Below are 26,065 nucleotides of genomic sequence, written 5' to 3' on the forward strand. Positions count from 1 at the left end.
TGGGTTGGATTCCCAGTCTATCCATGAGGGTGTGGGATGGATTCCCTGTCTATCCATGAGGGTGTGGGTTGGATTCCCAGTCTATCCATGAGGGTGTGGGATGGATTCCCTGTCTATCCATGAGGGTGTGGGTTGGATTCCCAGTCTATCCATGAGGGTGTGGGATGGATTCCCAGTCTATCCATGAGGGTGTGGGATGGATTCCCTGTCTATCCATGAGGGTTGTTGGATTCCCTGTCTATCCATGAGGGTGTGGGATGGATTCCCTGTCTATCCATGAGGGTGTGGTTGGATTCCCAGTCTATCCATGAGGGTGTGGGATGGATTCCCTGTCTATCCATGAGGGTGTGGGTTGGATTCCCAGTCTATCCATGAGGGTGTGGGATGGATTCCCTGTCTATCCATGAGGGTGTGGGTTGGATTCCCAGTCTATCCATGAGGGTGTGGGATGGATTCCCTGTCTATCCATGAGGGTGTGGGTTGGATTCCCGGTCTATCCATGAGGGTGTGGGTTGGATTCCCTGTCTATCCATGAGGGTGTGGTTCGATTCCCAGTCTATCCATGAGGGTGTGGTTGGATTCCCAGTCTATCCATGAGGGTGTGGTTGGATTCCCTGTCTATCCATGAGGGTGTGGGATGGATTCCCAGTCTATCCATGAGGGTGTGGGTTGGATTCCCTGTCTATCCATGAGGGTGTGGGATGGATTCCCTGTCTATCCATGAGGGTGTGGGATGGATTCCCAGTCTATCCATGAGGGTGTGGGATGGATTCCCTGTCTATCCATGAGGGTGTGGGATGGATTCCCTGTCTATCCATGAGGGTGTGGGATGGATTCCCTGTCTATCCATGAGGGTTGTTGGATTCCCTGTCTATCCATGAGGGTGTGGGATGGATTCCCTGTCTATCCATGAGGGTGTGGGATGGATTCCCAGTCTATCCATGAGGGTGTGGGATGGATTCCCTGTCTATCCATGAGGGTGTGGTTGGATTCCCAGTCTATCCATGAGGGTGTGGGATGGATTCCCTGTCTATCCATGAGGGTGTGGGTTGGATTCCCAGTCTATCCATGAGGGTGTGGGATGGATTCCCAGTCTATCCATGAGGGTGTGGGATGGATTCCCTGTCTATCCATGAGGGTGTGGGATGGATTCCCAGTCTATCCATGAGGGTGTGGGATGGATTCCCTGTCTATCCATGAGGGTGTGGGTTGGATTCCCTGTCTATCCATGAGGGTGTGGTTGGATTCCCAGTCTATCCATGAGGGTGTGGTTCGAATCCCAGTCTATCCATGAGGGTGTGGTTCGAATCCCAGTCTATCCATGAGGGTGTGGGTTGGACTCCCAGTCTATCCATGAGGGTGTGGTTCGAATCCCAGTCTATCCATGAGGGTGTGGGTTGGACTCCCAGTCTATCCATGAGGGTGTGGTTCGAATCCCAGTCTATCCATGAGGGTGTGGGTTGGACTCCCTGTCTATCCATGAGGGTGTGGGTTGGATTCCCAGACTCACCCTATTGAAACATCCAATCATTTGGATGAAATGATAAATCGAGGTCCTGTGTGCAGTATACACTTGGTACACTGTAAAAGAACCCATGGCAACGTTAATGTTGTCCTCTGGCAAAATTCTGTGAAGAAATTTACACTATAGGTACACAAACTTGTGCATGCACTCAAAGCCTGACTGAGTTTGGTACATTGTGCTGCTGGTCAGGCGTCTGTCTAGCAAGTGTGGTGCAGCATATGTGGTGGGTGGTGTGGTAAGGCCAGGAGAAGGAGACAAGGTGGTGTAGAGGAAAGACAGGGTGGTAGGAACAGCAGAGGAGGACAGGAATAGCAAGGTGAGGTGTAGACAGGGACAGGGACAGCAAGGTGAGGTGTAGACAGGGAAACAGCAAGGTGAGGTGTAGACAGGGACAGCAAGGTGAGGTGTAGACAGGGACAGGAATAGCAAGGTGAGGTGTAGACAGGGACAGGGACAGCAAGGTGAGGTGTAGACAGGGACAGGAACAGCAAGGTGAGGTGTAGACAGGAACAGGAAGGTGAGGTGTAGACAGGGACAGGAACAGGGACAGCAAGGTGAGGTGTAGACAGGGACAGGGACAGCAAGGTGAGGTGTAGACAGGGACAGCAAGGTGAGGTGTAGACAGGGACAGGAACAGCAAGGTGAGGTGTAGACAGGGACAGGGACAGCAAGGTGAGGTGTAGACAGGGACAGCAAGGTGAGGTGTAGACAGGGACAGCAAGGTGAGGTGTAGACAGGGACAGGGACAGCAAGGTGAGGTGTAGACAGGGACAGCAAGGTGAGGTGTAGACAGGGACAGGGACAGCAAGGTGAGGTGTAGACAGGGAAACAGCAAGGTGAGGTGTAGACAGCGACAGGAACAGCAAGGTGAGGTGTAGACAGGGAAACAGCAAGGTGAGGTGTAGACAGGGACAGGAACAGCAAGGTGAGGTGTAGACAGGGACAGGAACAGCAAGGTGAGGTGTAGACAGGGACAGGAACAGCAAGGTGAGGTGTAGACAGGGAAACAGCAAGGTGAGGTGTAGACAGGGACAGGAACAGCAAGGTGAGGTGTAGACAGGGAAACAGCAAGGTGAGGTGTAGACAGGGACAGGGAAAGCAAGGTGAGGTGTAGACAGGGACAGGAACAGCAAGGTGAGGTGTAGACAGGGAAACAGCAAGGTGAGGTGTAGACAGGGACAGGAACAGCAAGGCGGGGTGTAGACAGGGACAGGAACAGCAAGGTGAGGTGTAGACAGGGACAGGGAAAGCAAGGTGAGGTGTAGACAGGGACAGGGACAGCAAGGTGAGGTGTAGACAGGGACAGGGAAACAGCAAGGTGAGGTGTAGACAGGGACAGGGACAGCAAGGTGAGGTGTAGACAGGAACAGGAACAGCAAGGTGAGGTGTAGACAGGGACAGGAACAGCAAGGTGAGGTGTAGACAGGGACAGCAAGGTGAGGTGTAGACAGGGAAACAGCAAGGTGAGGTGTAGACAGGGACAGGAACAGCAAGGTGAGGTGTAGACAGGGACAGGAACAGCAAGGTGAGGTGTAGACAGGGACAGGAACAGCAAGGTGAGGTGTAGACAGGGACAGGAACAGCAAGGTGAGGTGTAGACAGGGAAACAGCAAGGTGAGGTGTAGACAGGGACAGGAACAGCAAGGCGGGGTGTAGACAGGGACAGGAACAGCAAGGTGAGGTGTAGACAGGGACAGGAACAGCAAGGTGAGGTGTAGACAGGGACAGGGAAACAGCAAGGTGAGGTGTAGACAGGGACAGGGACAGCAAGGTGAGGTGTAGACAGGAACAGGAACAGCAAGGTGAGGTGTAGACAGGGAAACAGCAAGGTGAGGTGTAGACAGGGACAGGAACAGCAAGGTGAGGTGTAGACAGGGACAGGAACAGCAAGGTGAGGTGTAGACAGGGACAGGAGCAGCAAGGCGACAGCTTCCCAGCCAGGCAAGGCAAAGACAGTGAAGACAAGCAGCCAGTGGTGATTCCTCATTAACTTCAGCACAGAGAATGACCAATTTTACAATGTGATGTTGCTGCTTATATACTGTCTGCGTGGACCACACAGGCAACGTCATGGGTTGACATTAGAAACCCCTCTTGGTATGCCAAGATGGCGGTAATTTCTACTGTTTGAACTGATTTATAAAGTACCATGAGTCTTAAAAATACAACCATCATTATACATAGAAATTATACCAATAAATTCTGTGTGATTCCAGCTGTCGCCTAGTACTATAATTTTTCAACCCTCACATTCTATTAAAAATCTATTAGGCGAAAAAAATAAAGTTAGTAATGGTCAGTTATGACCACTGAACATTAATGGAAGAAGAAGAGGCATTTGGTGAGTCGCTAACGTGCTTTTCGTAGTATTTTATTTTTCACAACTTCCAAACTGTATCTAATGTTATAGTTATAAATAATATCGCTAGAAACTCTGAGTCACGACCTTTCCAATGATATATTAAACATACACCAAGTACAGTTTATCCTAGAGAAATCAGCCACTAAACTTTTTTTTTTTTTTTTTTTTTTTTTGGTCGAAAAACAACTTTTCCCGGGTAAATTGTCACAATCTAGTCAAATCTAAACTTCGTCTAATCCTTATTTTAAGCACACCGATGAAGAATTTAGTTACACAGTGTCGATCGAAATGGTCAAAGGCATGCGATTATTAATATAAGAAGTTGTAAAACCTAATAATGAGTAAAAACCGAAATCGCGAAGTTCCTTCATCGATAGTTATTTACAGATGACAAATAGCGGAACGAAGGAAGCCATTTCGGTGTATTTGTCAGTAGTTTAAGATATTCGACTATTATTCGGCTAATACTACTATGAAAAGAGGGAAACTTATACGACTAGAACGCTTAGTTAATGTAGACTTTGAGAGTATATTTTGTTTTACACTAGACCTAAGATTTGGAACAGCGAATGGGGATTTAGATCGAATGACTGGGAAGTAAATTTAGGAAAGATTCAGTCCCCAGTGCTCACGAAATATTGATTTTCTAATAAACTAGACTTACTGTTTACATTATATCTTAATGAGAACGCGAAAGAACTTACAAATTTTGAATGGTGTCCAAAGTTTCTTTATAAAAACAGATATTTTAAGGAAATCATACGAAATAATTGTGAATTTGGGATAACCCTGTTAGTCTAATGGGAATGGACAGGAGTTACTTCCCATCCTTGCATAGCAACGCCAACGTTTCGGTTTTTTTTGGCTACCTGTTCCACATATATGGATTTTTCTAAACACAGTGATATCTTGAAAAAGTGAAAGTAAACATTATGATAGGTGAAATGTAGGTAATTCAAAATTTTGGAAAAGAAAGAAAAAAAGAGAGAGAGAGAGAAAAAAAAGGAGAAAGACATCAGACAGGGGGAAAGAGGGATGGTTTGTAAGCTGTTTTGTCAAATACAGCAACACAGGGGATTATAAATATGAGTGGCATTCAAACTGAAGGAAAATGGGATGAGTTGTAAGCTGTCTTGTCAAATATAGCAACATAGGTGATTATAAATATGAGTGGCATTCAAACTGAAGGAAAGAGGGATGGTTTGTAAGCTGTCTTGTCAAATACAGCAACACAGGTGATTATAAATATGGGTGGCATTCAAACTGAAGGAAAATGGGAGGGGTTGTAAGCTGTCTTGTCAAATATAGCAACACCGGGGATTATAAATATCAGTGGCATTCAAACTCAAGAGGTGAACATTGCATTCATACTGGCTCTAACCCAGCTGACCTCACATTGCATTCATACTGGCTCTAACCCAGCTGACCTCACACTGCATTCATACTGGCTCTAACCCAGCTGACCTCACATCACATTCATACTGGCTCTAACCCAGCTGATCTCACATCACATTCATACTGGCTCTAACCCAGCTGATCTCACATCACATTCATACTGGCTCTAACCCAGCTGACCTCACATCACATTCATACTGGCTCTAACCCAGCTGACCTCACACTGCATTCATACTGGCTCTAACCCAGCTGACCTCACATCCCATTCATACTGGCTCTAACCCAGCTGATCTCACATCACATTCATACTGGCTCTAACCCAGCTGATCTCACATCACATTCATACTGGCTCTAACCCAGCTGATCTCACATCACATTCATACTGGCTCTAACCCAGTTGATCTCACATTGCGTTCATACTGGCTCTAACCCAGCTGATCTCACATTGCGTTCATACTGGCTCTAACCAGCTGATCTCAGATCTGATTAAACCATTTCATTCATTACCCAGCTGATTGCTGAGGGCCATTTCAGCGCTGAAGGCAGCTGAAGAGAGCCCAAATGATGTGAGACGGTAAATCAAAACAACATTAAAAAGACCAGTGCTTTGTGTTGAAATCTTGGCTTCCCAGGTAAAGGAGGATGATCATATGTTAAAGACATCATCAATGATACATACACTATTGACACAAAAATCTGTTTGGATGGCAGAAGAAATTCATTGGAGACCTGGACTGAAAATGTTTGATGGATTTAACAGAGGACTGGGTTTGCTGATAAATGCTGAAAAAAAGTGGTGCTTTATAGCTTGGAAACATAAAAATATTGCCAGTGACTCAGTAACATGTGACACCTTCAGACAAACTACTGAATCTTAAATTCTGTGAAGTTTGGCTCAATACTGATTCCAAGAACTGAAAATGTATTAAATTACTCAGAATAAAACCTACATGAAAAAGAACATTATTCATTGTTTGGAATGAAAATACTCACAACACTGCCAACAGAACAACAGTCTTGGAGTCATTAAATCTTTTTTTTTTTTTTTTTTTTTTCAAAATTGGTACATTTGTGGATACTAGAGCCAAATCCTTTAGGAAATGTCAATGCAAACTGTGTTTTAATTGCTCTTATCTAAAATAGTAAACAAGAAAAAAAATCAACATAAAAACTACTGTCAAAAGCATAAAAAATCAACAGAAAAACTAGTCAAAAGCATAAAAAAATCAACAGAAAAACACCTGTCCAAAGCATGAATGATGAAAACAGAAGTAAAAACAATATTAACAGTTTTAAAATCCACATGGTTCAGAAAATTGAACAAGACAAAATATAGAAATAATAATGTAACATTGTCACACCATTAGTTTCTGAAACACTTTGAAGAGGTGGGACCAAGCTATGGTTGGATGTAAGAGAACTATAAACCACTGAACTAGGTTTGTCTAGAAACAGTTTCCAAAAAATAATGACAGCTTTATCTAACAATAACATGTTGACAAAACAATAGACCTTTTTTTCATATCTTACATGCTTCCAAGCCATAACATAAATAAATGTATAACATGTTTATTTACTTTCATTCTAAGAAAACAGCATGCTTGCTGGTCAAACCTATATTATCTGTTGGTGTGGTTTTTGTTGTTTACATTACATATATATATAAGTTAAAAAAAAAGAAAAAAGGTGCTGTTGCATCAGTAGTGATGCATTCTTCCTGGATTTTACACAGAGGATTTTTGTGTGTGACAAAGAGTATGATAATACAAATAATAATACAATACTCATTTCTTTTTATCTTATTTTCAAAATGTGAACGCATTGAAACTTTAAATGATTTATATAAATGTGTTTTTTTTTTTTTGCAAACGTGTTTGTTTTTTTTGCTATTTTTGTGTATTCATGTTGTTCATTGTTTTTGTTCTTTGAATTCTAATGTTCTGTTTCATCTTGATGAAGGCTTGACATTTTTCTTCTTTATTTCCGGCTGCTTCTTCTTCTTTCTTTGTGTGTTCCTGTTTTTTTTGTTTTTTTGTTTTTGTTCTTTTGTTTTTTTTTCTGAATTTTTCTGGGGTGCACATGTTAATTTTCATTAAAAGGGTGAGAAAAGAAGTTAAGATTTATCTCATAATTTCGTTTATGCTTTGTTTTATTTTACATTAATTTCTACATTGATTATTTTTGTCCAGTCCGTGTTGAAACACTTAATCTTGATGTACTTCTGACAAGTGTTTATTTTATTGTCAAGTGAACAAAGCAAAACTTGGACACGTCGGCCCACTTTCCATGAGTTTTTGAATTGGTGGACTGCAACCGGTTTTGTGTCATTCACCTCAGTACCATGGCACTAAAAAATAAACAAAACTTGTGGATATTCTGTTATTAATGAAAATGATTATTTTGTAGAACTGAGAATAACAGTTTGTATTTAACTACCATTGATTTAAAAAAAAAAATTATACCATTGTTTCGACATGTACACTGTTCCGACCTCTATTCTATTTTTGGAAAGCTCAACCAATTTAGTGCATCCCACACGGCGCACTTTTCCATGAGCAATGAATTGTCAGTCTGGAAACAAATTTCATCTTACTGCTGTTGGCCACCAGTCTGGTTTTCATATATGTAACAAAAGAGTGATAGAACATCATAGATTTAAGTGGGACCAGAGAAAAGAAGTGAAATAATGCCGAAGAATAACAAGAAGCGTGGTAAGTTGAGTGTCCTACATCGCTATTTACCAAAGCCGGATAGGCGCAAATATGGCCACAAATTTTGGACTCGACCACGTGGAAATGAAAGAATGTGGAACATATGGTGATCTACTTCTTACTTTATGTTCATTATGAAATACAATTCTGGTTAGATGTGCTTGAATACAGACCGATTGGGATCTTATTACGTTTTCTATAACGTGTTCGCGAATATGCCGCGACACGTCTTTCATTGGTGATGAAACGTGATGCGTAGTTAATAGTGTTTACAAGGAAATGCTGTGATTCATACAGGGCGACTCAGTAGCGAGTACTCAGACATGTTTGTTTACGTTCATGTTTATTCTTTGAATTATAAACCCCGTCTTTTAACAAGTCTTGTTTGTTGGTCAAAAGTTGATTGAAAAGCGACGACCTTGACATTTGAGTGTTCTGAATGTGATCCATGGGCATGTATTCTGCAATTCAGAACCAAGTTTTCGTTTTGCCATATGGTCATTTGATGAACAGACTGAGACATTCTTTTCAGGGATGTGTATTTACAGATAAGAAGAGAAGAATTCAGATAATGAGAGCTGCTGACAACTGTATCTGAAAAGATTTCTGTAAAAAGTGTAATGTATTAGATAATTACTATTTACAACAACAAACATCCCATGGATGGGAATACACTTTGTGGCTACTTATTGGTCATGTCCGGTATTCCTAGTGAGTCTGAGACTTGACTTGTGTGCCGTTTGAAGCCCCTTCCAAAGGGCTGTTAGTCGTTATGCTGTACAGGAAAGAGGTACTTAGCAACATGTGTCATTGTGTGGCAGGCATACAAAGTTAAATTAAATAAAACTATGTAGTTTAAATTAAATAAAACTATGTAGTATCTTAAACTACACATTGATGACATGGTGGTGGGTTCAGGATGGACAGATTTTTCCTGTAGCCGACTCTTAAAGGAAGTAACAGAGGGTGCAGTTAAAGGAAGTAACAGAGGGTGCAGTTACTATGCTGTCTTGCTGGCTGTACCAGATGGAAATAACCCTGTTTGTGAAATTTTTTCATTTTTCTTTTCTTTCTTTAGTTTTACATCTTTTCACTGGTATGTGATATTAGACGGGAGAATGGGGGTGTTGGGGGTAGTACATCTGTGTGCGTGTGTGGGGGTTGGGATGTGGGGGTGGGTTTCAGTTTTCAGTTTCAGTAGCTCAAGGAGGCGTCACTGCGTTCGGACAAATCCATATACGCTACACCACATCTGCCAAGCAGATGCCTGACCAGCAGTGTAACCCAACGCGCTTAGTCAGGCCCTGAGAAAAAAAAAGGTGAATAAATAATAGATAAATACATAAAAAAATAACTACTACCACTACTAATAACATATATAAGGCGCAAAAACCTGATGAAGCCAACTATAAGCGTACATAAATAAATAAATAAATAATAATTATTAAAAAAAGTAGTAATAATAATAATAATAAATAGATAAAAAAGACAACAATGATGACAAGCAAGCAAACAAATGCAAAACATGGAGACACACATTCACACATACACCCACACATGCATAACACTTTAACAGACATGCACCAAACATGCAGCTTCACAGACATGAAAGCACAGTCAAACACACAAACGCACATGAGTCCCAACACCCCCCCCGACACCCTCCCACACACACATTACCCTGCACCTCCTCTACCCCCTCCTCCACACACTCATTTCCAGGCCACGCATCGTAGCCTCCATGGCGCGCGCACACACACAAACACACACACACATACGCCCATATCACCCACCCCCAACCCCACACACATGTGGGGGTGGGAAGAAGTATTGGGATGACTGATGCAGTAAAAGATACATAAAAAAGTGCCAGAGGTTAGAACAGGAAGCTTCCCAAAACATTGATCCTATGGCAGTGTTTCTTAAAGTGTTTTCATTAGGTATCTTCCACAACCAAACTCAACTTTGGCAGTTGGATGTTGTAGTAACCTTGGAGTGTTTTTTTCCCTCAGTCATATCCCTTTGTGTTTTTTTCCCTCAGTCATATCCCTTTGTGTTTTTTTTCCTCAGTCATATCCCTTTGTGTTTGTTTTCCTCAGTCATATCCCTTTGATGGCTTTGATGCTCTGAACTGGGCAGCTTCAGGTCCTGGGTCATCAGTCATATCCCTTTGATGGCTTTGATGCTCTGAACTGGGCAGCTTCAGGTCCTGGGTCATCGGTCATATCCCTTTGTTTGGTGTCATATACTGTACCATGTCAAACTGATGCAAACTAGGCCTATTGGTTTGCTCTGCTTGGCCAAATTTCGCGCGGCTAACAGTGAAAAGACGGGCCCACCGCGGGTCATCAGTCATATCCCTTTGATGGCTTTGATGCTCTAAACTGGGCAGCTTCAGGTCCTGGGTCCTCGGTCATATCCCTTTGATGGCTTTGATGCTCTAAACTGGGCAGCTTCAGATCCTGGGTCTCTCCTGATATAGTTTGTCCTTCAAAGATGACAACAGCTTTCTTGCTTGACTTTGCATTTTTTGAATTTGAATGGGTGAAGGTCCTTACAAAATGAGGACATGGTCCTTACAAGGTCCTTACATGACAAAACCTTGTCTCTGGGAGCCCTGATTTCACTGCATGCACAGGGTTTTCTGCTGTGGCTGCCACACACACTGACAACATTCAGCGGTGGGTGGACAAGGGCACTGAAAGATGGAATTTTGCTTACTGTCCTGTCCTCCATACTGGTGAATGAACAAGTCTGTCTTGAAAGGTGGTCAAACTCAGAGGATCTGTGGGTGAGGCCAACAATCGTGTGAGCTCTGGGTGTTGATTGTGCCACCTGTTCCCTGAAGCCAAGTGAAGGAGATATGACTGTTGATCTAATCATGAGAGCTCTGGGTGTTGATTGTGCCACCTGTTCCCTGAAGCCAATTGAAGGATAAGTGACTGTTGATCTAATCATGAGAGCATTGAGTGTTGATTGTGCCACCTGTTCCCTGAAGCCAAGTGAAGGATAAGGGACTGTTGATCAGCACTCCAAGATCCCTCTCTATCTTGCTGTCTGCCAGAATCAGCTGTGAATAGCAAATTAGCTTTCTTCTTCATACCTGACTCTTATACAATATCTTAAGATTTTTTCCCTCCCAGCTTGAGGACACAGCGCTTCTGTGGATGAAATGTAAACTGCCATTTGTTCAGTTGTGTAGCTGGTCCAAATCATCCTTTTTGTCTTGAGGGTCATGAAACTGAGTGAGAGAGTGTCTGCTCCTCCCCTTGGTACCTTCATCAGTTCATGATTGAAGTGTCATTAAAAAATTCCTCCCCACAAAATATATAAGTATTGAACCATCAGCCATAAACATTTAGCTTAGAATAAGTTAGATTGTCTTTTACTGAAAATCCACTGGGTGACACTCATAACATTTTGTATGAAAATAAATTTTGAAGGCTTGTTTCCACACAAGGGGGCATGGGTGCTCACTGTCTTGATCCGTGAATAAATGATTACTGTCATCAGTCGGGGATTAGAAGTTAGAGTAGTCTTGGAAGGTGGTGTCCTGTGTATGTCAAGTCGGAACAGACACTACTGGACACCACCAGAGAGACCTGGCAGCAGTGCAGGACCTTTCCTGGTGTGTGGCATACTGATCAGTTTCAGTTTCTCAGGGATGCATCACTGCATTCAGGCAAATCCAGATTCACTAAACCAATCTGCTAGGTAGATGCCTGATCAGCAGCATAACCCAATGCATTTAGTCAGGTCTGGAGTTCATGTAACTTTGTGTACCTAATGCTAGCAATACTAATACTGTAATAGAGTGGATTTATTCTACAGGATTTTGCCAGAGGACAACACTTACGTTGCCATGGGTAATTTTTCAGTGCGCCAAGTGTGTGCTGCACAAGGACTTTAGTTTATCAACTTATCTGGGTGACTAGATCAGTAGATGCTCAGTTTGATTTTCCAGTCCAACTTGAGAGAAAGGGGGATACTTGGAAGTAAGATTCAAAACCAGACCCTCATGGACACTGTATTGGCACTGTCGGTTGTATGTCAAGGTGTGGGTCTCTGAAAGTGGACACGTTGCATCGTAGCTCTTGTTTAATTATACATTTTAAAAAATTTCTTTATTGGTTTTACTTCTGTGAGGACTTGGAATGTTGGATCTTGCTCACATACATATGAGCAGTTGATGATTATGGCAGGTGCCCAGAGAAAGGGGCAGGGGGCCGGGGCGACCAGTTCCCATCCTCCCACGGATGAAGAAAACAGCACGGCTGGAGACAACTGGAGCACAGCCAGTGTGTTGTCTGACTCCTCCAGCACCTACGATGGTTTGACTGCCGAGCGGGAAGCAGGTGAGGGGAGAAATTCCTCAGCCGTTGGTCACTCACTCACTGTCGTGAACATGATTACCGTTCTGGAATAGCTACGTTTGTACAGGAGATATATAATGTTTGGATGGACATGCCAGTCTAATTTTATTGCTGAGAGGAGATGAGTTTTGAGTCTTTTGGGTTTGAGTCTTGAGTTTGTGATGGAAAATTGGATGGACTGCAGTGTGATATGCTAAAAAGCAGCATAAACATGGTTTGATGATAGAATTGATTGACAAATATAAGTCATTGAGCTTTTAAAAATATTCCATTGAAATGAAAAACAAGGAGTAAAGTTTTAGTATGCTGAGCACGGTGAATTAGTACATGATGATACAGATTTCACATCAAGTTCAGCTATTTTTGTGTAACTGTCTGTATCCCCAGTGTGTGACATTTCAGGGGAAGACCAACAAGATGGCGAGGACAATGTGGAGCAAGAGAATTTCGAAGATCGCATGTGCGAGTGCATTGAGGGGCTGCTGGTGAAAAGGTAGGAAAGTTTCATACACATGCACACACACACACATAGAATAGATGCATCAGGCATCAGAATGGTCTGCGGATCCACTAATTTCAGAGGATTTGTGGACTGGCGACTTCAGTTTGAGCACGAGCAGCTGTGGAATCAATTTTTTTTTATGGAGCGTGATCTTAATATCAAATGGTGTTTGACGGTTTGTTCTGTTTGACAGCTTGTTCTGTTTTTGTGCATATAGGGCATTCTTAAATGGCTTGTTCTGTTTTTGTGCATATAGGGCATTCTTAAATGGCTTGTTCTGTTTTTGTGCATATAGGGTATTCTTAAATGGCTTGCTCTGTTTTGGGGCATGTAGGGCATTCTTAAATGGCTTGTTCTGTTTTTTTGCATGTAGGGCATTCCTAAATTGTCCTTGCTCTGTTTTTGTGCATATAGGGCATTCTTAAATGGGTTGCTCTGTTTTTGGGCATATAGGGCATTCTTAAATGGCTTGCTCGTTTTTGTGCATATAGGGCATTCTTAAATGGCTTGTTCTGTTTTCGCTCCTCCTGCAGACAAGTGTCAGCACCATCTTTATCAGTATTTAATTGCTGGGAGTATTCTGATGCCTGCTATCTCCTCTGTCTCTGTCTCTGTCTCTGTCTCTCTCTCTCTATTTTGTTCTTTCCTAATTTGAATTAAAAAAGAAAGATTGACATAATGAAATATAACAATCAGTTAAGCGCCGTTCATTTGGATCCATAATAAACAGACACAACACAGCTTACTAGGAGCAGGACATAAACACATACAACATAACTTACTAGGAGGAGGACATAAACACAGACAACATAACTTACTAGGAGGAGGACATAAACACAGACAACATAACTTACTAGGAGGACATAAACACAGACAACATAACTTACTAGGAGGAGGACATAAACACAGACAACATAACTTACTATGAGGAGGACATAAACACAGAAAACATAACTTACTAGGAGGAGGACATAAACACAGACAACATAACTTACTAGGAGGGGGACATAAACACATACAGCATAACTTACTAGGAGGAGGACATAACAACTTACTTACTAGGAGGAGGACATAAACACAAACAACATAACTTACTAGGAGGGGGACATAAACACAGACAACATAACTTACTAGGAGGAGGACATAAACACAGACAACATAACTTACTAGGAGGAGGACATAAACACAGACAACATAACTTACTAGGAGGACATAAACGCAGACAACATAACTTACTAGGAGGAGGACATAAACACAGACAACATACTAGGAGGAGGACATAAACACAGACAACATAACTTACTAGGAGGAGGACATAAACACAGACAACATAACTTACTAGGAGGACATAAACGCAGACAACATAACTTACTAGGAGGAGGACATAAACGCAGACAGTATACTTACTAGGAGGAGGACATAAACACAGACAACATAACTTACTAGGAGGAGGACATAAACACAGACAACATACTAGGAGGAGGACATAAACACAGACAACATAACTTACTAGGAGGAGGACATAAACACAGACAACATAACATACTAGGAGGAGGACATAAACACAGACAACATAACATACTAGGAGGAGGACATAAACACAGACAACATACTTACTAGGAGGAGGACATAAACACAGACAACATACTTACTAGGAGGAGGACATAAACACAGACAACATAACTTACTAGGAGGAGGACATAAACACAGACAACATAACTTACTAGGAGGAGGACATAAACACAGACAACATAGCATACTAGGAGGAGGACATAAACACAGACAACATAACATACTAGGAGGGGGACATAAACACAGACAACATAACTTACTAGGAGGAGGACATAAACACAGACAACATAACTTACTAGGAGGGGGACATAAACACAGACAACATAACTTACTAGGAGGAGGACATAAACACAGACAACATAACATACTAGGAGGGGGACATAAACACAGACAACATACTTACTAGGAGGAGGACATAAACACAGACAACATACTAGGAGGAGGACATAAACACAGACAACATACTAGGAGGAGGACATAAACACATAAACATAACTTACTAGGAGGAGGACAAGGAAGAGAGGTGACAAGAGAGGAGAAATGTAGAAGACCACACTTCATGGCTTGTAATTCAGAAATGTACGACACTGGTTTAGTTTCACAATATCAAGTAACCAACATGTGGTGATAGGATTGGGCAAAATGTATTAACTCTATATACTTTGTGTAATTATTGTGGATCAGTACACTGAAAGCATTGTTACACATGACAGTAAGTTAATACCTAATATTACAAATGGTACAGTAAGGGAGCTTGTCTTATATTTATACATTTTTACTTTCAGGCAGAAAAATAAAATTTAGAATTTAAGAAAGCTAGCAGTCTTATAAGAAAAAAAAGAAGGAAAAAATAACAACCACACACAAAAAAGCAATGCAAAACAAAACATCAAAAACAAAAACAAAAAACAACCACCACAACAAAGAAACAAAAAACTGAAAGCTAAGTTTCACATGTCTGAAAAAAACAAAAATTGTCACCTTGTTAGTCCAGTTTTGTATATTTTTACACTACAGCAGCAATAATTAGTATCTATAGAATGAAACGAGAAATTTCTTGCTGCCAGCAATGATCTGATGTGTCTGTCCTCGCTGTATATTGTTGAATAGTCTTGTCAGAACTTTTTCCCTCAGACTTAAAGCTACTTCATTTCCAAAGCAGGACTTTGGATCAGTCCAATAATTTCTCTGACTGTTTGATTTCTATTGACACATTGCTAGGACTGCATGCTGTCTTGTTTCGCTTTCTGTGACCAGCTGGCTTTGTTTGCTTTGTTGTGCAGTGCACCTCAGCGCAAGAAGTCTCTGGAGGGGCTGAAGAGTGGCCTGTGCAAGAAGTATTGTGTTGACTTCCTTCAAAAGAGGTAATCATACTTTCATTAGATACCTACTACTCTGTCAGCTATTACTACCTTCAAAAGAGATAATCACTTTTATTAGATACCTACTACTCTGTGAGCTGTTACTACCTTCAAAAGAGATAATCACTTTTATTAGATACCTACTACTCTGTGAGCTGTTACTACCTTCAAAAGAGATAATCATACTTTTATTAGATACCTGCTACTCTGTGAGCTGTTACTACCTTCAAAAGAGATAATCACTTTTATTAGATACCTACTATGTGAGCTGTTACTACCTTCAAAAGAGATAATCACTTTTATTAGATACCTACTACTCTGTCAGCTATTAATACCTTCAAAAGAGATAATCACTTTTATTAGATACCTACTACTCTGTCAGCTATTAATACCTTCAAAAGAGGTAATCACTTTTATTAGATACCTACTACTCTGTGAGCTATTACTACCTTCAAAAGAGATAATCACTTTTATTAGATACCTACTACTCTGTGAGCTGTTACTACCTTCAAAAGAGATAATCACTTTTATTAGATACCTACTACTCTGTCAGCTATTACTACCTTCAAAAGAGGTAATCACTTTTATTAGATACCTACTATGTGAGCTGTTACTACCTTCAAAAGAGATAATCACTTTTATTAGATACCTGCTACTCTGTGAGCTGTTACTACCTTCAAAAGAGATAATCACTTTTATTAGATACCTACTACTCTGTGAGCTATTACTACCTTCAAAAGAGATAATCACTTTTATTAGATACCTACTACTCTGTCAGCTATTACTACCTTCAAAAGAGGTAATCATACTTTTATTAGATACCTGCTACTCTGTGAGCTATTACTACCTTCAAAAGAGATAATCACTTTTATTAGATACCTACTACTCTGTCAGCTATTAATACCTTCAAAAGAGGTAATCATACTTTTATTAGATACCTGCTACTCTGTGAGCTATTACTACCTTCAAAAGAGATAATCACTTTTATTAGATACCTACTACTCTGTCAGCTATTAATACCTTCAAAAGAGGTAATCATACTTTTATTAGATACCTGCTACTCTGTGAGCTGTTACTACCTTCAAAAGAGATAATCACTTTTATTAGATTCCTACTACTCTGTCAGCCACTACTACTAATTATTCAAACCTGGTGACAGACACAGTGAGGACTGTGTACAGGAAGACACTGGTTGTGGTGACAGACACAGTAAACACTAGGACTGTTGCAGGAAGACAGTGGTTGTGGTGACAGACACAGGAAACAATGACTGAGGACTGTTGCAGGAAGACAGTGGTTGTGGTGACAGACACAGTAAACAGTGAGGACTGTTGCAGGAAGGAGACTGGTTGTGGTGACAGACACAGTAAACAGTGAGGACTGTTGCAGGAAGACAGTGGTTGTGGTGACAGACACAGTAAACAGTGAGGACTGTTGCAGGAAGGAGACTGGTTGTGGTGACAGACACAGTAAACAGTGAGGACTGTTGCAGGAAGGAGACAGTGGTTGTGGTGACAGACACAGTAAACAGTGAGGACTGTTGCAGGAAGGAGACTGGTTGTGGTGACAGGAACAGTAAACAGTGAGGACTGTTGCAGGAAGGAGACTGGTTGTGGTGACAGACACAGTAAACACTAGGACTGTTGCAGGAAGACAGTGGTTGTGGTGACAGACACAGTAAACAATGACTGAGGACTGTTGCAGGAAGGAGACTGGTTGTGGTGACAGACACAGTAAACAGTGAGGACTGTTGCAGGAAGACAGTGGTTGTGGTGACAGACACAGTAAACAGTGAGGACTGTTGCAGGAAGGAGACAGTGGTTGTGGTGACAGACACAGTAAACAATGACTGAGGACTGTTGCAGGAAGGAGACAGTGGTTGTGGTGACAGACACAGTAAACAGTGAGGACTGTTGCAGGAAGGAGACTGGTTGTGGTGACAGACACAGTAAACAATGACTGAGGACTGTTGCAGGAAGGAGACTGGTTGTGGTGACAGGAACAGTAAACAATGAGGACTGTTGCAGGAAGACAGTGGTTGTGGTGACAGACACAGTAAACAGTGAGGACTGTTGCAGGAAGGAGACTGGTTGTGGTGACAGACACAGTAAACAGTGAGGACTGTTGCAGGAAGGAGACTGGTTGTGGTGACAGACACAGTAAACAGTGAGGACTGTTGCAGGAAGGAGACTGGTTGTGGTGACAGACACAGTAAACAATGACTGAGGACTGTTGCAGGAAGACAGTGGTTGTGGTGACAGACACAGTAAACAGTGAGGACTGTTGCAGGAAGGAGACAGTGGCGGACAGCTTGCTGAAGTGCCTGAAGAAGGGCAAGGCGGAGGAGCAGTCCCTGGCGGCACGCTGTCTGTCACTGCTGGCAGTACAGCTGGGGGAGGAGGTGAGCCAGGTGTACAGCGACGTACAGACCTCACTCGCCACACTCCTCGCTGACAGCTCCGCTCACCCTCACACCCGCGCACAGGTCAGGGTGTGTGTGTGTGTGTGTGTGTGTGTGCATGCATGTGTGCGGTGTTTGTTTTTGTTTTTATTTTTTTGAAAATTATTATTATTATTTATTTATTTTATTTTATTTATATCTTTATTTATTTCTTTATTTAAAATTAAAAATTTTTTTTTTAACACTTATAGTTGACTTCATCAAGTTTTTGCGCCTTATATGTATTATTATTATTAGTAGTAGTTCTTTTTTTTTTAATGTATTTATCTAATATTTATTTGTTTATTTATATTTATATTTTATTTTATTTTATTATTATTTATTATTATTTTTAAAAATAATTAATTAATTTATTTAATTAAATTAAATTAATTAATTTTTTTTTCTCATGTTTTTTTACGCAGCTGGTCAGGCATCTGCTGGGCAGATGTGGTGTAGCGTATATGGATTTGTCCGAACGCAGGTACGCCTCCTTGAGCTACTGATACTGATACTGCTCAAGAAGGCATTTGATTGTTTCCTGGTTTTTTGTTGTTGTTATTGTGTGTGTGTGTAAGGCAACAAAAGCAAATAAAAGTTATTTCTGTTGTTTATTTCATCACATTTCAAGACATGCACATAAACAGTAGGCAGGAAAAAAAAATCCAGGAAATAAATATTTTTTGAAAGTGACCAATCCTCAGCTGACCAGCTTTCAGGAGAGTGACCTGTGTTTGTGTGTGTGTGTATGTGTGTGTGTGTTAGAGATTGTGTGTTATTGTGTGATGTTTTCACTCTTTGTGTGGTGTGTGTATGTGTGTCATTGTGTGTGTCTGTGAATGACGACATATTAAAGACATTTTCATGATTTTTTTCAGTGTGCTTCTACAATGGGCATTTTCTGCTTCGTCAACGCCATTACCAACGATGATGATGTGACGGTAAGTAATTCCTTACTTTTGAAAAAAATGTTTTTTGAACACCTGCATAGCATGATAAGTCACAATGGGGATTATGTAGTTTGGATTACATGAATCTTGGCAAGTGGAGTTTCACCTTGTGAACTTCAAACATCCTCACACACAGTTTCACCATTCGTCCTCACACAGTTTCACCATTCGTCCTCACACACTTGTTTCACCATTCGCCCTCACCCACTGTTTCACACACTGTTTCACCATTCGTCCTCACACACTGTTTCACACACTGTTTCATCATTCGTCCCCACGCACAGTTTCACCATTTGTCCTCACACATTGTTTCACCATTCGTCCACACACACTGTCACCATTCGTCCACACACACTGTTTCACCATTCATCCTCACACACTGTTTCACCATTCATCCACATACACTGTTTCACCATTCGTCCTCACACACTGTTTCACCATTCGTCCCATTCGTCTACACACACTGTTTCACCATTTGTCCTCACAAACTGTTTCACCATTCGTCCTCACGGACTGTTTCACCATTCGTCCCATTCGTCTACACACACTGTTTCACCATTTGTCCTCACAAACTGTTTCACCATTCATCCCATTCATCCACACACATTGTTTCACCATTCGTCCTCACACACTGTTTCACCATTCGTCCCATTCATCCACACACACTGTTTCAACATTCGTCCACACACACTGTTTCACCATTCGTCCCATTCGTCCACACACACTGTTTCACCAATTGTCCACAGACACTGTTTCACCATTCGTCCTCACACACTGTTTCACCATTCGTCCACACACACTGTTTCACCATTCGTCCACACACACTGTTTCACCATTCGTCCTCACACACTGTTTCACCATTTGTCCTCACACTGTTTCACCATTCGTCCACACACACTGTTTCACCATTTGTCCTCACACTGTTTCACCATTCGTCCTCACACACTGTTTCACCATTCATCCTCACACACTGTTTCACCTTTTGTCCACGCACAGTTTCACCATTCGTCCTCACACACTATTTCACCATTCGTCCTCACACACTTTTTCACCATTCGTCCCATTCGTCCACACACACTGTTTCACCATTCGTCCACACACACTGTTTCACCATTCGTCCCATTCGTCCACACACACTGTTTCACCATTCGTCCACACACACTGTTTCACCATTCGTCCCATTCGTCTACACACACTGTTTCACCATTCGTCCACACACACTGTTTCACCATTCGTCCACACACACTGTTTCACCATTCGTCCACACACACTGTTTCACCATTCGTCCCATTCGTCTACACACACTGTTTCACCATTCGTCCACACACACTGTTTCACCATTCGTCCACACACACTGTTTCACCATTCGTCCTCACACACTGTTTCACCATTCGTCCCATTCGTCCTCACACACTGTTTCACCATTCGTCCTCACACACTGTTTCACCATTCGTCCTCACACACTGTTTCACCATTCGTCCACACACACTGTTTCACCATTCGTCCACACACACTGTTTCACCATTCGTCCTCACACACTGTTTCACCATTTGTCCACACACACTGTTTCACCATTCGTCCTCACACACTGTTTCACCATTCATCCTCACACACTGTTTCACCATTCGTCCACACACACTGTTTCACCATTCGTCCACACACACTGTTTCACCATTTGTCCTCACACTGTTTCACCATTCGTCCTCACACACTGTTTCACCATTCATCCTCACACACTGTTTCACCATTCGTCCTCACACACTGTTTCACCATTCATCCTCACACTGTTTCACCATTCATCCTCACACACTGTTTCACCATTCGTCCTCACACACTGTTTCACCTTTTGTCCACGCACACTGTTTCACCATTCATCCTCACACACTTGTTTCACCATTCGTCCACACACACTGTTTCACCATTTGACCTCACACACTGTTTCACCATTCGTCCTCACACACTCTTTCACCATTCGTCCTCACACACTGTTTCACCATTTGTCCACACACACTGTTTCACCATTCATCCTCACACACACTTTCACCATTCGTCCACACACTGCCCATTCCTCCCCAACACTGATGCATACAGAGCCACACTCACACACACACGTCAAGTGAAAAAACAATGTTTAAAAAAGCTAGAAGAGAAAGAACAAAAAGGAAAGAGAACAAGAACAGGGGAAAAGATCCAGCTGTCTTTAATGTGGACCTGATAGCTGACAGAATTGGAAGCTGATAAGACAGGATTTGTTTTTGTTAAAAAAAAAAAAAGTTTTTGTTTCAGTGAATGTTTCAGTCTCTTATCTTTAACCTCTTTGTGCCTTGTGGTGCACAGGGCCACCTCCTTTGTAGCCTTGTTAAGTGATCTTTTGACATTATTTTAGGTTATCTTAAACTGGTTCCAAGAACCGAGGTCATCAGCCCTGAAACAGCCCCTGTTGTGGACAGCTGGAATATCAGCAGTGTGACCCGATTGGATTTTGTACAACTCCCTACGTTCCCACTTTGTATTTGTTATTCAAAACCAAGCAAGGTCACCGTACTATGAAAATATGTGGCTGTTCAGAAACAAATCACACACACTTGATTGCTTCAAATGATGGGGATGGCAGCTTAGACTTGCATGAGCCGGCATTCTGTCCAAACTGGAAACGTTGGAAAGCTGTGAAATGAAAAGGCAAACAACATGGTGACTGTTACACTGAAAAGATTAAGCAGTGACACAGATGATATGTGTGGAACACCACCAAAGACAAAAATCAGTGCGAGTGTTGTCTGCAGCTTTACTACAAGTTGAGAGCTTTTTATTTGGGGTTTTCTGGGTGCTCTTTTCTGGTATGTATTTGTGCTGTTCTATGGCTGTGAGCAACTGTTACATGGCGTTTTGGATCATTTTGGTTTATTCCATAGTTTCGGAGGCTGTAGTGCTTGATTGACTGAGATGGGTAATATCCCCTTTGTGGACGGTCAGTGGTGATAGTTATGAGACAGGCGTGTGTGACTGAGATGGGTAATGTCCCCTTTGTGGACGGTAGTTATGTGACAGGCATGTGTGACTGACTGAGATGGGTAATGTCCCCTTTGTGGACGGTCAGTGCTGATAGTTATGTGACAGGCGTGTGTGACTGAGATGGGTAATGTTCCCTTTGTGGACGGTCAGTGCTGATAGTTATGTGACAGGCATGTTTGATTGACTGAGATGGGTAATATCCCCTTTGTGGACGGTCAGTGCTGATAGTTATGTGACAGGCATGTGTGACTGACTGGGATGGGTAATGTCCCCTTTGTGGACGGTCAGTGCTGATAGTTATGTGACAAGCATGTATGACTGAGATGGGTAATGTCCCCTTTGTGGGGACGAGAGATGGGTAATGTCCCCTTTGTGGACGGTCAGTGCTGATAGTTATGAGACAGGCATGTATGACTGAGATGGGTAATGTCCCCTTTGTGGACAGTCAGTGCTGATAGTTATGAGACAGGCGTGTGTGACTGAGATGGGTAATGTCCCCTTTGTGGACGGTCAGTGCTGATAGTTATGTGACAGGCATGTATGACTGAGATGGGTAATGTCCCCTTTGTGGACGGTCAGTGCTGATAGTTATGAGACAGGTGTGTGTGACTGAGATGGGTAATGTCCCCTTTGTGGACGGTCAGTGCTGATAGTTATGTGACAGGCATGTGTGACTGACTGGGATGGGTAATGTCCCCTTTGTGGACGGTCAGTGCTGATAGTTATGTGACAGGCATGTGTGACTGACTGGGATGGGTAATGTCCCCTTTGTGGACGGTCAGTGCTGATAGTTATGTGACAAGCATGTATGACTGAGATGGGTAATGTCCCCTTTGTGGACGGTCAGTGCTGATAGTTATGTGACAGGCGTGTTTGATTGACTGAGATGGGTAATGTCCCCTTTGTGGACGGTAGTTATGAGACAGGCATGTATGACTGAGATGGGTAATGTCCCCTTTGTGGACGGTCAGTGCTGATAGTTATGTGACAGGCATGTGTGACTGAACGTGATGGGTAATGTCCCCTTTGTGGACGGTCAATGCTGATAGTTATGTGGTAGGCATGTTTGATTGACTGAGATGGGTAATGTCCTCTTTGTGGATGGCTAGGCTACAGGCAGCGTGATTAGATTTCATTAGGAAAAAAACATTTATGCTACCTTTTTATTTGTATGAATTATAATTATTACGTATTGATTTTCTGTGATGTACATGATGTTGATGGTGGTGCAGGAGCTGAGCACGAGGATGGGTCTGATGGAGGCGGTGTTCAAGACGTCGTACCGCAACAAGGCCAACGGCAGTCTGCCGCCCCCCAACCCCCAGCTGACTGAGATCAGCATCAGCTGTCTGGACGCCTGGTGTCTGCTGCTGACCCGGGCCCCTGACTACTTCATCCAGGACAAGGCGCAGTCGTCAGTACACACACACTTTGACTGCTTGTTCTGGAAAATAGAAAGAAATCAGTGCATCCTTGAAAACAATTTCCTGTCACTGCACAGTCTTTGATTGCTTGTTGTAGATAAAAGAAAGAAAAATCAGTGTATCCTGGAAAACTTTCGTTTCCTCAAGGAGGTGTCACACACCCTGTAGCAATGGCTGCATCACAGTAGTCATCACATCCAAATAAATACTGATTTAATTACACATACTTAACCGTGACTAGTGCCTCAAGGAGGTGTCACACACCCTGTAACAATAGCTGCATCACAGTAGTCATCACATCCAAATAAATACTGACTTACTCAGACAGGTACTGTGTCTTTTTGTTTGTTGGGAACCTTACCATACCTAGAACGGTATAATGTTGACATAAAACTATGTTTATTCGTGTTTCCAATCCATGATCCTTTATGAATTTTTTTTCATTGTTTATTTGTTCTTTAATTGTGATCTTTAAGGGGGTGAAAGAAATAGCAGTTAAACAGAAAAAAGGATTTTGTTCAGAAAATATTGGTGAAATTGTGTGAGCTAGGTCTGTAATATGGACTCGCTTTGTACCAGCATAGGTGTAGCCTTTGAAGATTTTTTTCAGAGGTTCAGTTGTGGTATTGGAGTAGAAAGGTGCATGGAATGATATGTGAACTGCTTTGTGCTGTAGTGTGACATTCAGTTTAAAAGACTTTGTTCTAAAATGAAACAGAATGAAATTTTATTCAACCATGTCATGAGTCAAGCAGGTAACAAGATGTTTCCTCATAGTTCTGAGGTTTTTAAAGAAAAGTGGGCTACAGCAAAAAGCATTGAACTGAAACAGAAAGAGTACTACCAGAAAATAAAGGTAGAACATTTTCTTTTGGCTCACTCAGATGCTTGTCAGGAGACAAGTAAATTAAAAAAGAAAAAAAGAATGACCCATGCACCCTTCCTTGTTTTCAGTGTGCATGCCAGTCATCAGATGTGAGGAAAGCATTCAGGTCAGACAAATGTAACTTGTAAGGCACAACGCCAACAGTTTACAGTGTTAAATTGTGACTAATGCCATAACAACCCCCCCCCAAATCATATACATGCCAGACACATTCCTGCATGTATAGGCAAGCATGAGACACATACACCACACCACATCACACCATACACACACACACACACAGACACACACACAGAGACACACACACACACACACACACTCTCTCTCTCTCTCTCTCTCTCACACGCTTACATGCACGCACGCATAGAGTATTTACCCGTCCCTCATGATGTGAGTGTTGTCTGTTTCAGGCACATCAGTTTGCTAGAGATCTGTTGCAGAGTTCAGACACTGAGCTGTTGTCTGTTTCAGACACTGAGCTGTTGTCTGTTTCAGACACTGAGCTGTTGTCTGTTTCAGGCACATCAGCTTGCTGGGAGATCTGTTGCCGAGTTCAGACACTGAACTGTTGTCTGTTTCAGGCACATCAGTTTGCTGGGAGATCTGTTGCAGAGTTCAGACACTGAACTGTTGTCTGTTTCAGGCACATCAGCTTGCTGGGAGATCTGTTGCAGAGTTCAGACACTGAGCTCCGCATCGCTGCAGGAGAGGCCATTGCTCTGCTGTTCGACCTGAACCGCTACATTGATGAGGTCTGGACAGTCGTAGAGTGTGATACCATGTGATGTTTGTGTGAGAGAGATTCCAGAGTGTGTCAGAGAGTACAGGTACAGTAAAAGTATGCATTGTGGGTAGGGGTGGTCATAGTCAGATATGATGGTACATGTACAATGTGAGGTGCTGTGTGGGCAGAGGTTGTGATGGTGTGACGATGATACAATGTGTGGTGATGGTGTGACGATGATACAATGTGTGGTGATGGTGTGACGATGATACAATGTGTGGTGATGGTGTGACGATGATACAATGTGAGGTGATGGTGTGACGATGATACAATGTGAGGTGATGGTGTGACGATGATACAATGTGAGGTGCTGTGTGGGCAGAGGTTTGTGTTGTGATGGTGTGACGATGATGCAATGTGAGGTGCTGTGTGGGCAGAGGTTTGTGTTGTGATGGTGTGACGATGATGCAATGTGAGGTGCTGTGTGGGCAGAGGTTTGTGTTGTGATGGTGTGACGATGATGCAATGTGAGGTGCTGTGTGGGCAGAGGTTTGTGTTGTGATGGTGTGACGATGATGCAATGTGAGGTGCTGTGTGGGCAGAGGTTGTGATGGTGTGACGATGATACAATGTGAGGTGCTGTGTGGGCAGAGGTTTGTGTTGTGATGGTGTGACGATGATGCAATGTGAGGTGCTGTGTGGGCAGAGGTTGTGATGGTGTGACGATGATACAATGTGAGGTGCTGTGTGGGCAGAGGTTTGTGTTGTGATGGTGTGACGATGATACAATGTGAGGTGCTGTGTGGGCAGAGGTTTGTGTTGTGATGG

The 26,065-nt window shown here is 42.4% G+C and overlaps 1 protein-coding gene across 1 annotated transcript in view; it reads left to right on the forward strand.

The window, feature by feature from the left end:
- Positions 1 to 7,807: 7,807 nt before the first annotated feature.
- The window catches only part of LOC143299746 (interferon-related developmental regulator 2-like), a 48,214-nt gene continuing 29,956 nt past the window's right edge, over positions 7,808 to 26,065 (forward strand). The window contains exons 1-8 of the mRNA XM_076613129.1: positions 7,808 to 7,993; positions 12,196 to 12,348; positions 12,769 to 12,859; positions 15,724 to 15,804; positions 18,091 to 18,286; positions 19,120 to 19,182; positions 23,436 to 23,617; positions 25,157 to 25,265. Of these exons, the coding sequence (XP_076469244.1) occupies positions 7,969 to 7,993; positions 12,196 to 12,348; positions 12,769 to 12,859; positions 15,724 to 15,804; positions 18,091 to 18,286; positions 19,120 to 19,182; positions 23,436 to 23,617; positions 25,157 to 25,265 (900 nt within the window). The 5' untranslated portion in view covers positions 7,808 to 7,968. The remainder of the gene's footprint in view (positions 7,994 to 12,195; positions 12,349 to 12,768; positions 12,860 to 15,723; positions 15,805 to 18,090; positions 18,287 to 19,119; positions 19,183 to 23,435; positions 23,618 to 25,156; positions 25,266 to 26,065) is intronic.

The sequence above is a fragment of the Babylonia areolata genome, chromosome 25 (assembly GCF_041734735.1).
Source record: "Babylonia areolata isolate BAREFJ2019XMU chromosome 25, ASM4173473v1, whole genome shotgun sequence".
NCBI classification, from domain to species: Eukaryota; Metazoa; Mollusca; class Gastropoda; order Neogastropoda; family Buccinidae; genus Babylonia; species Babylonia areolata.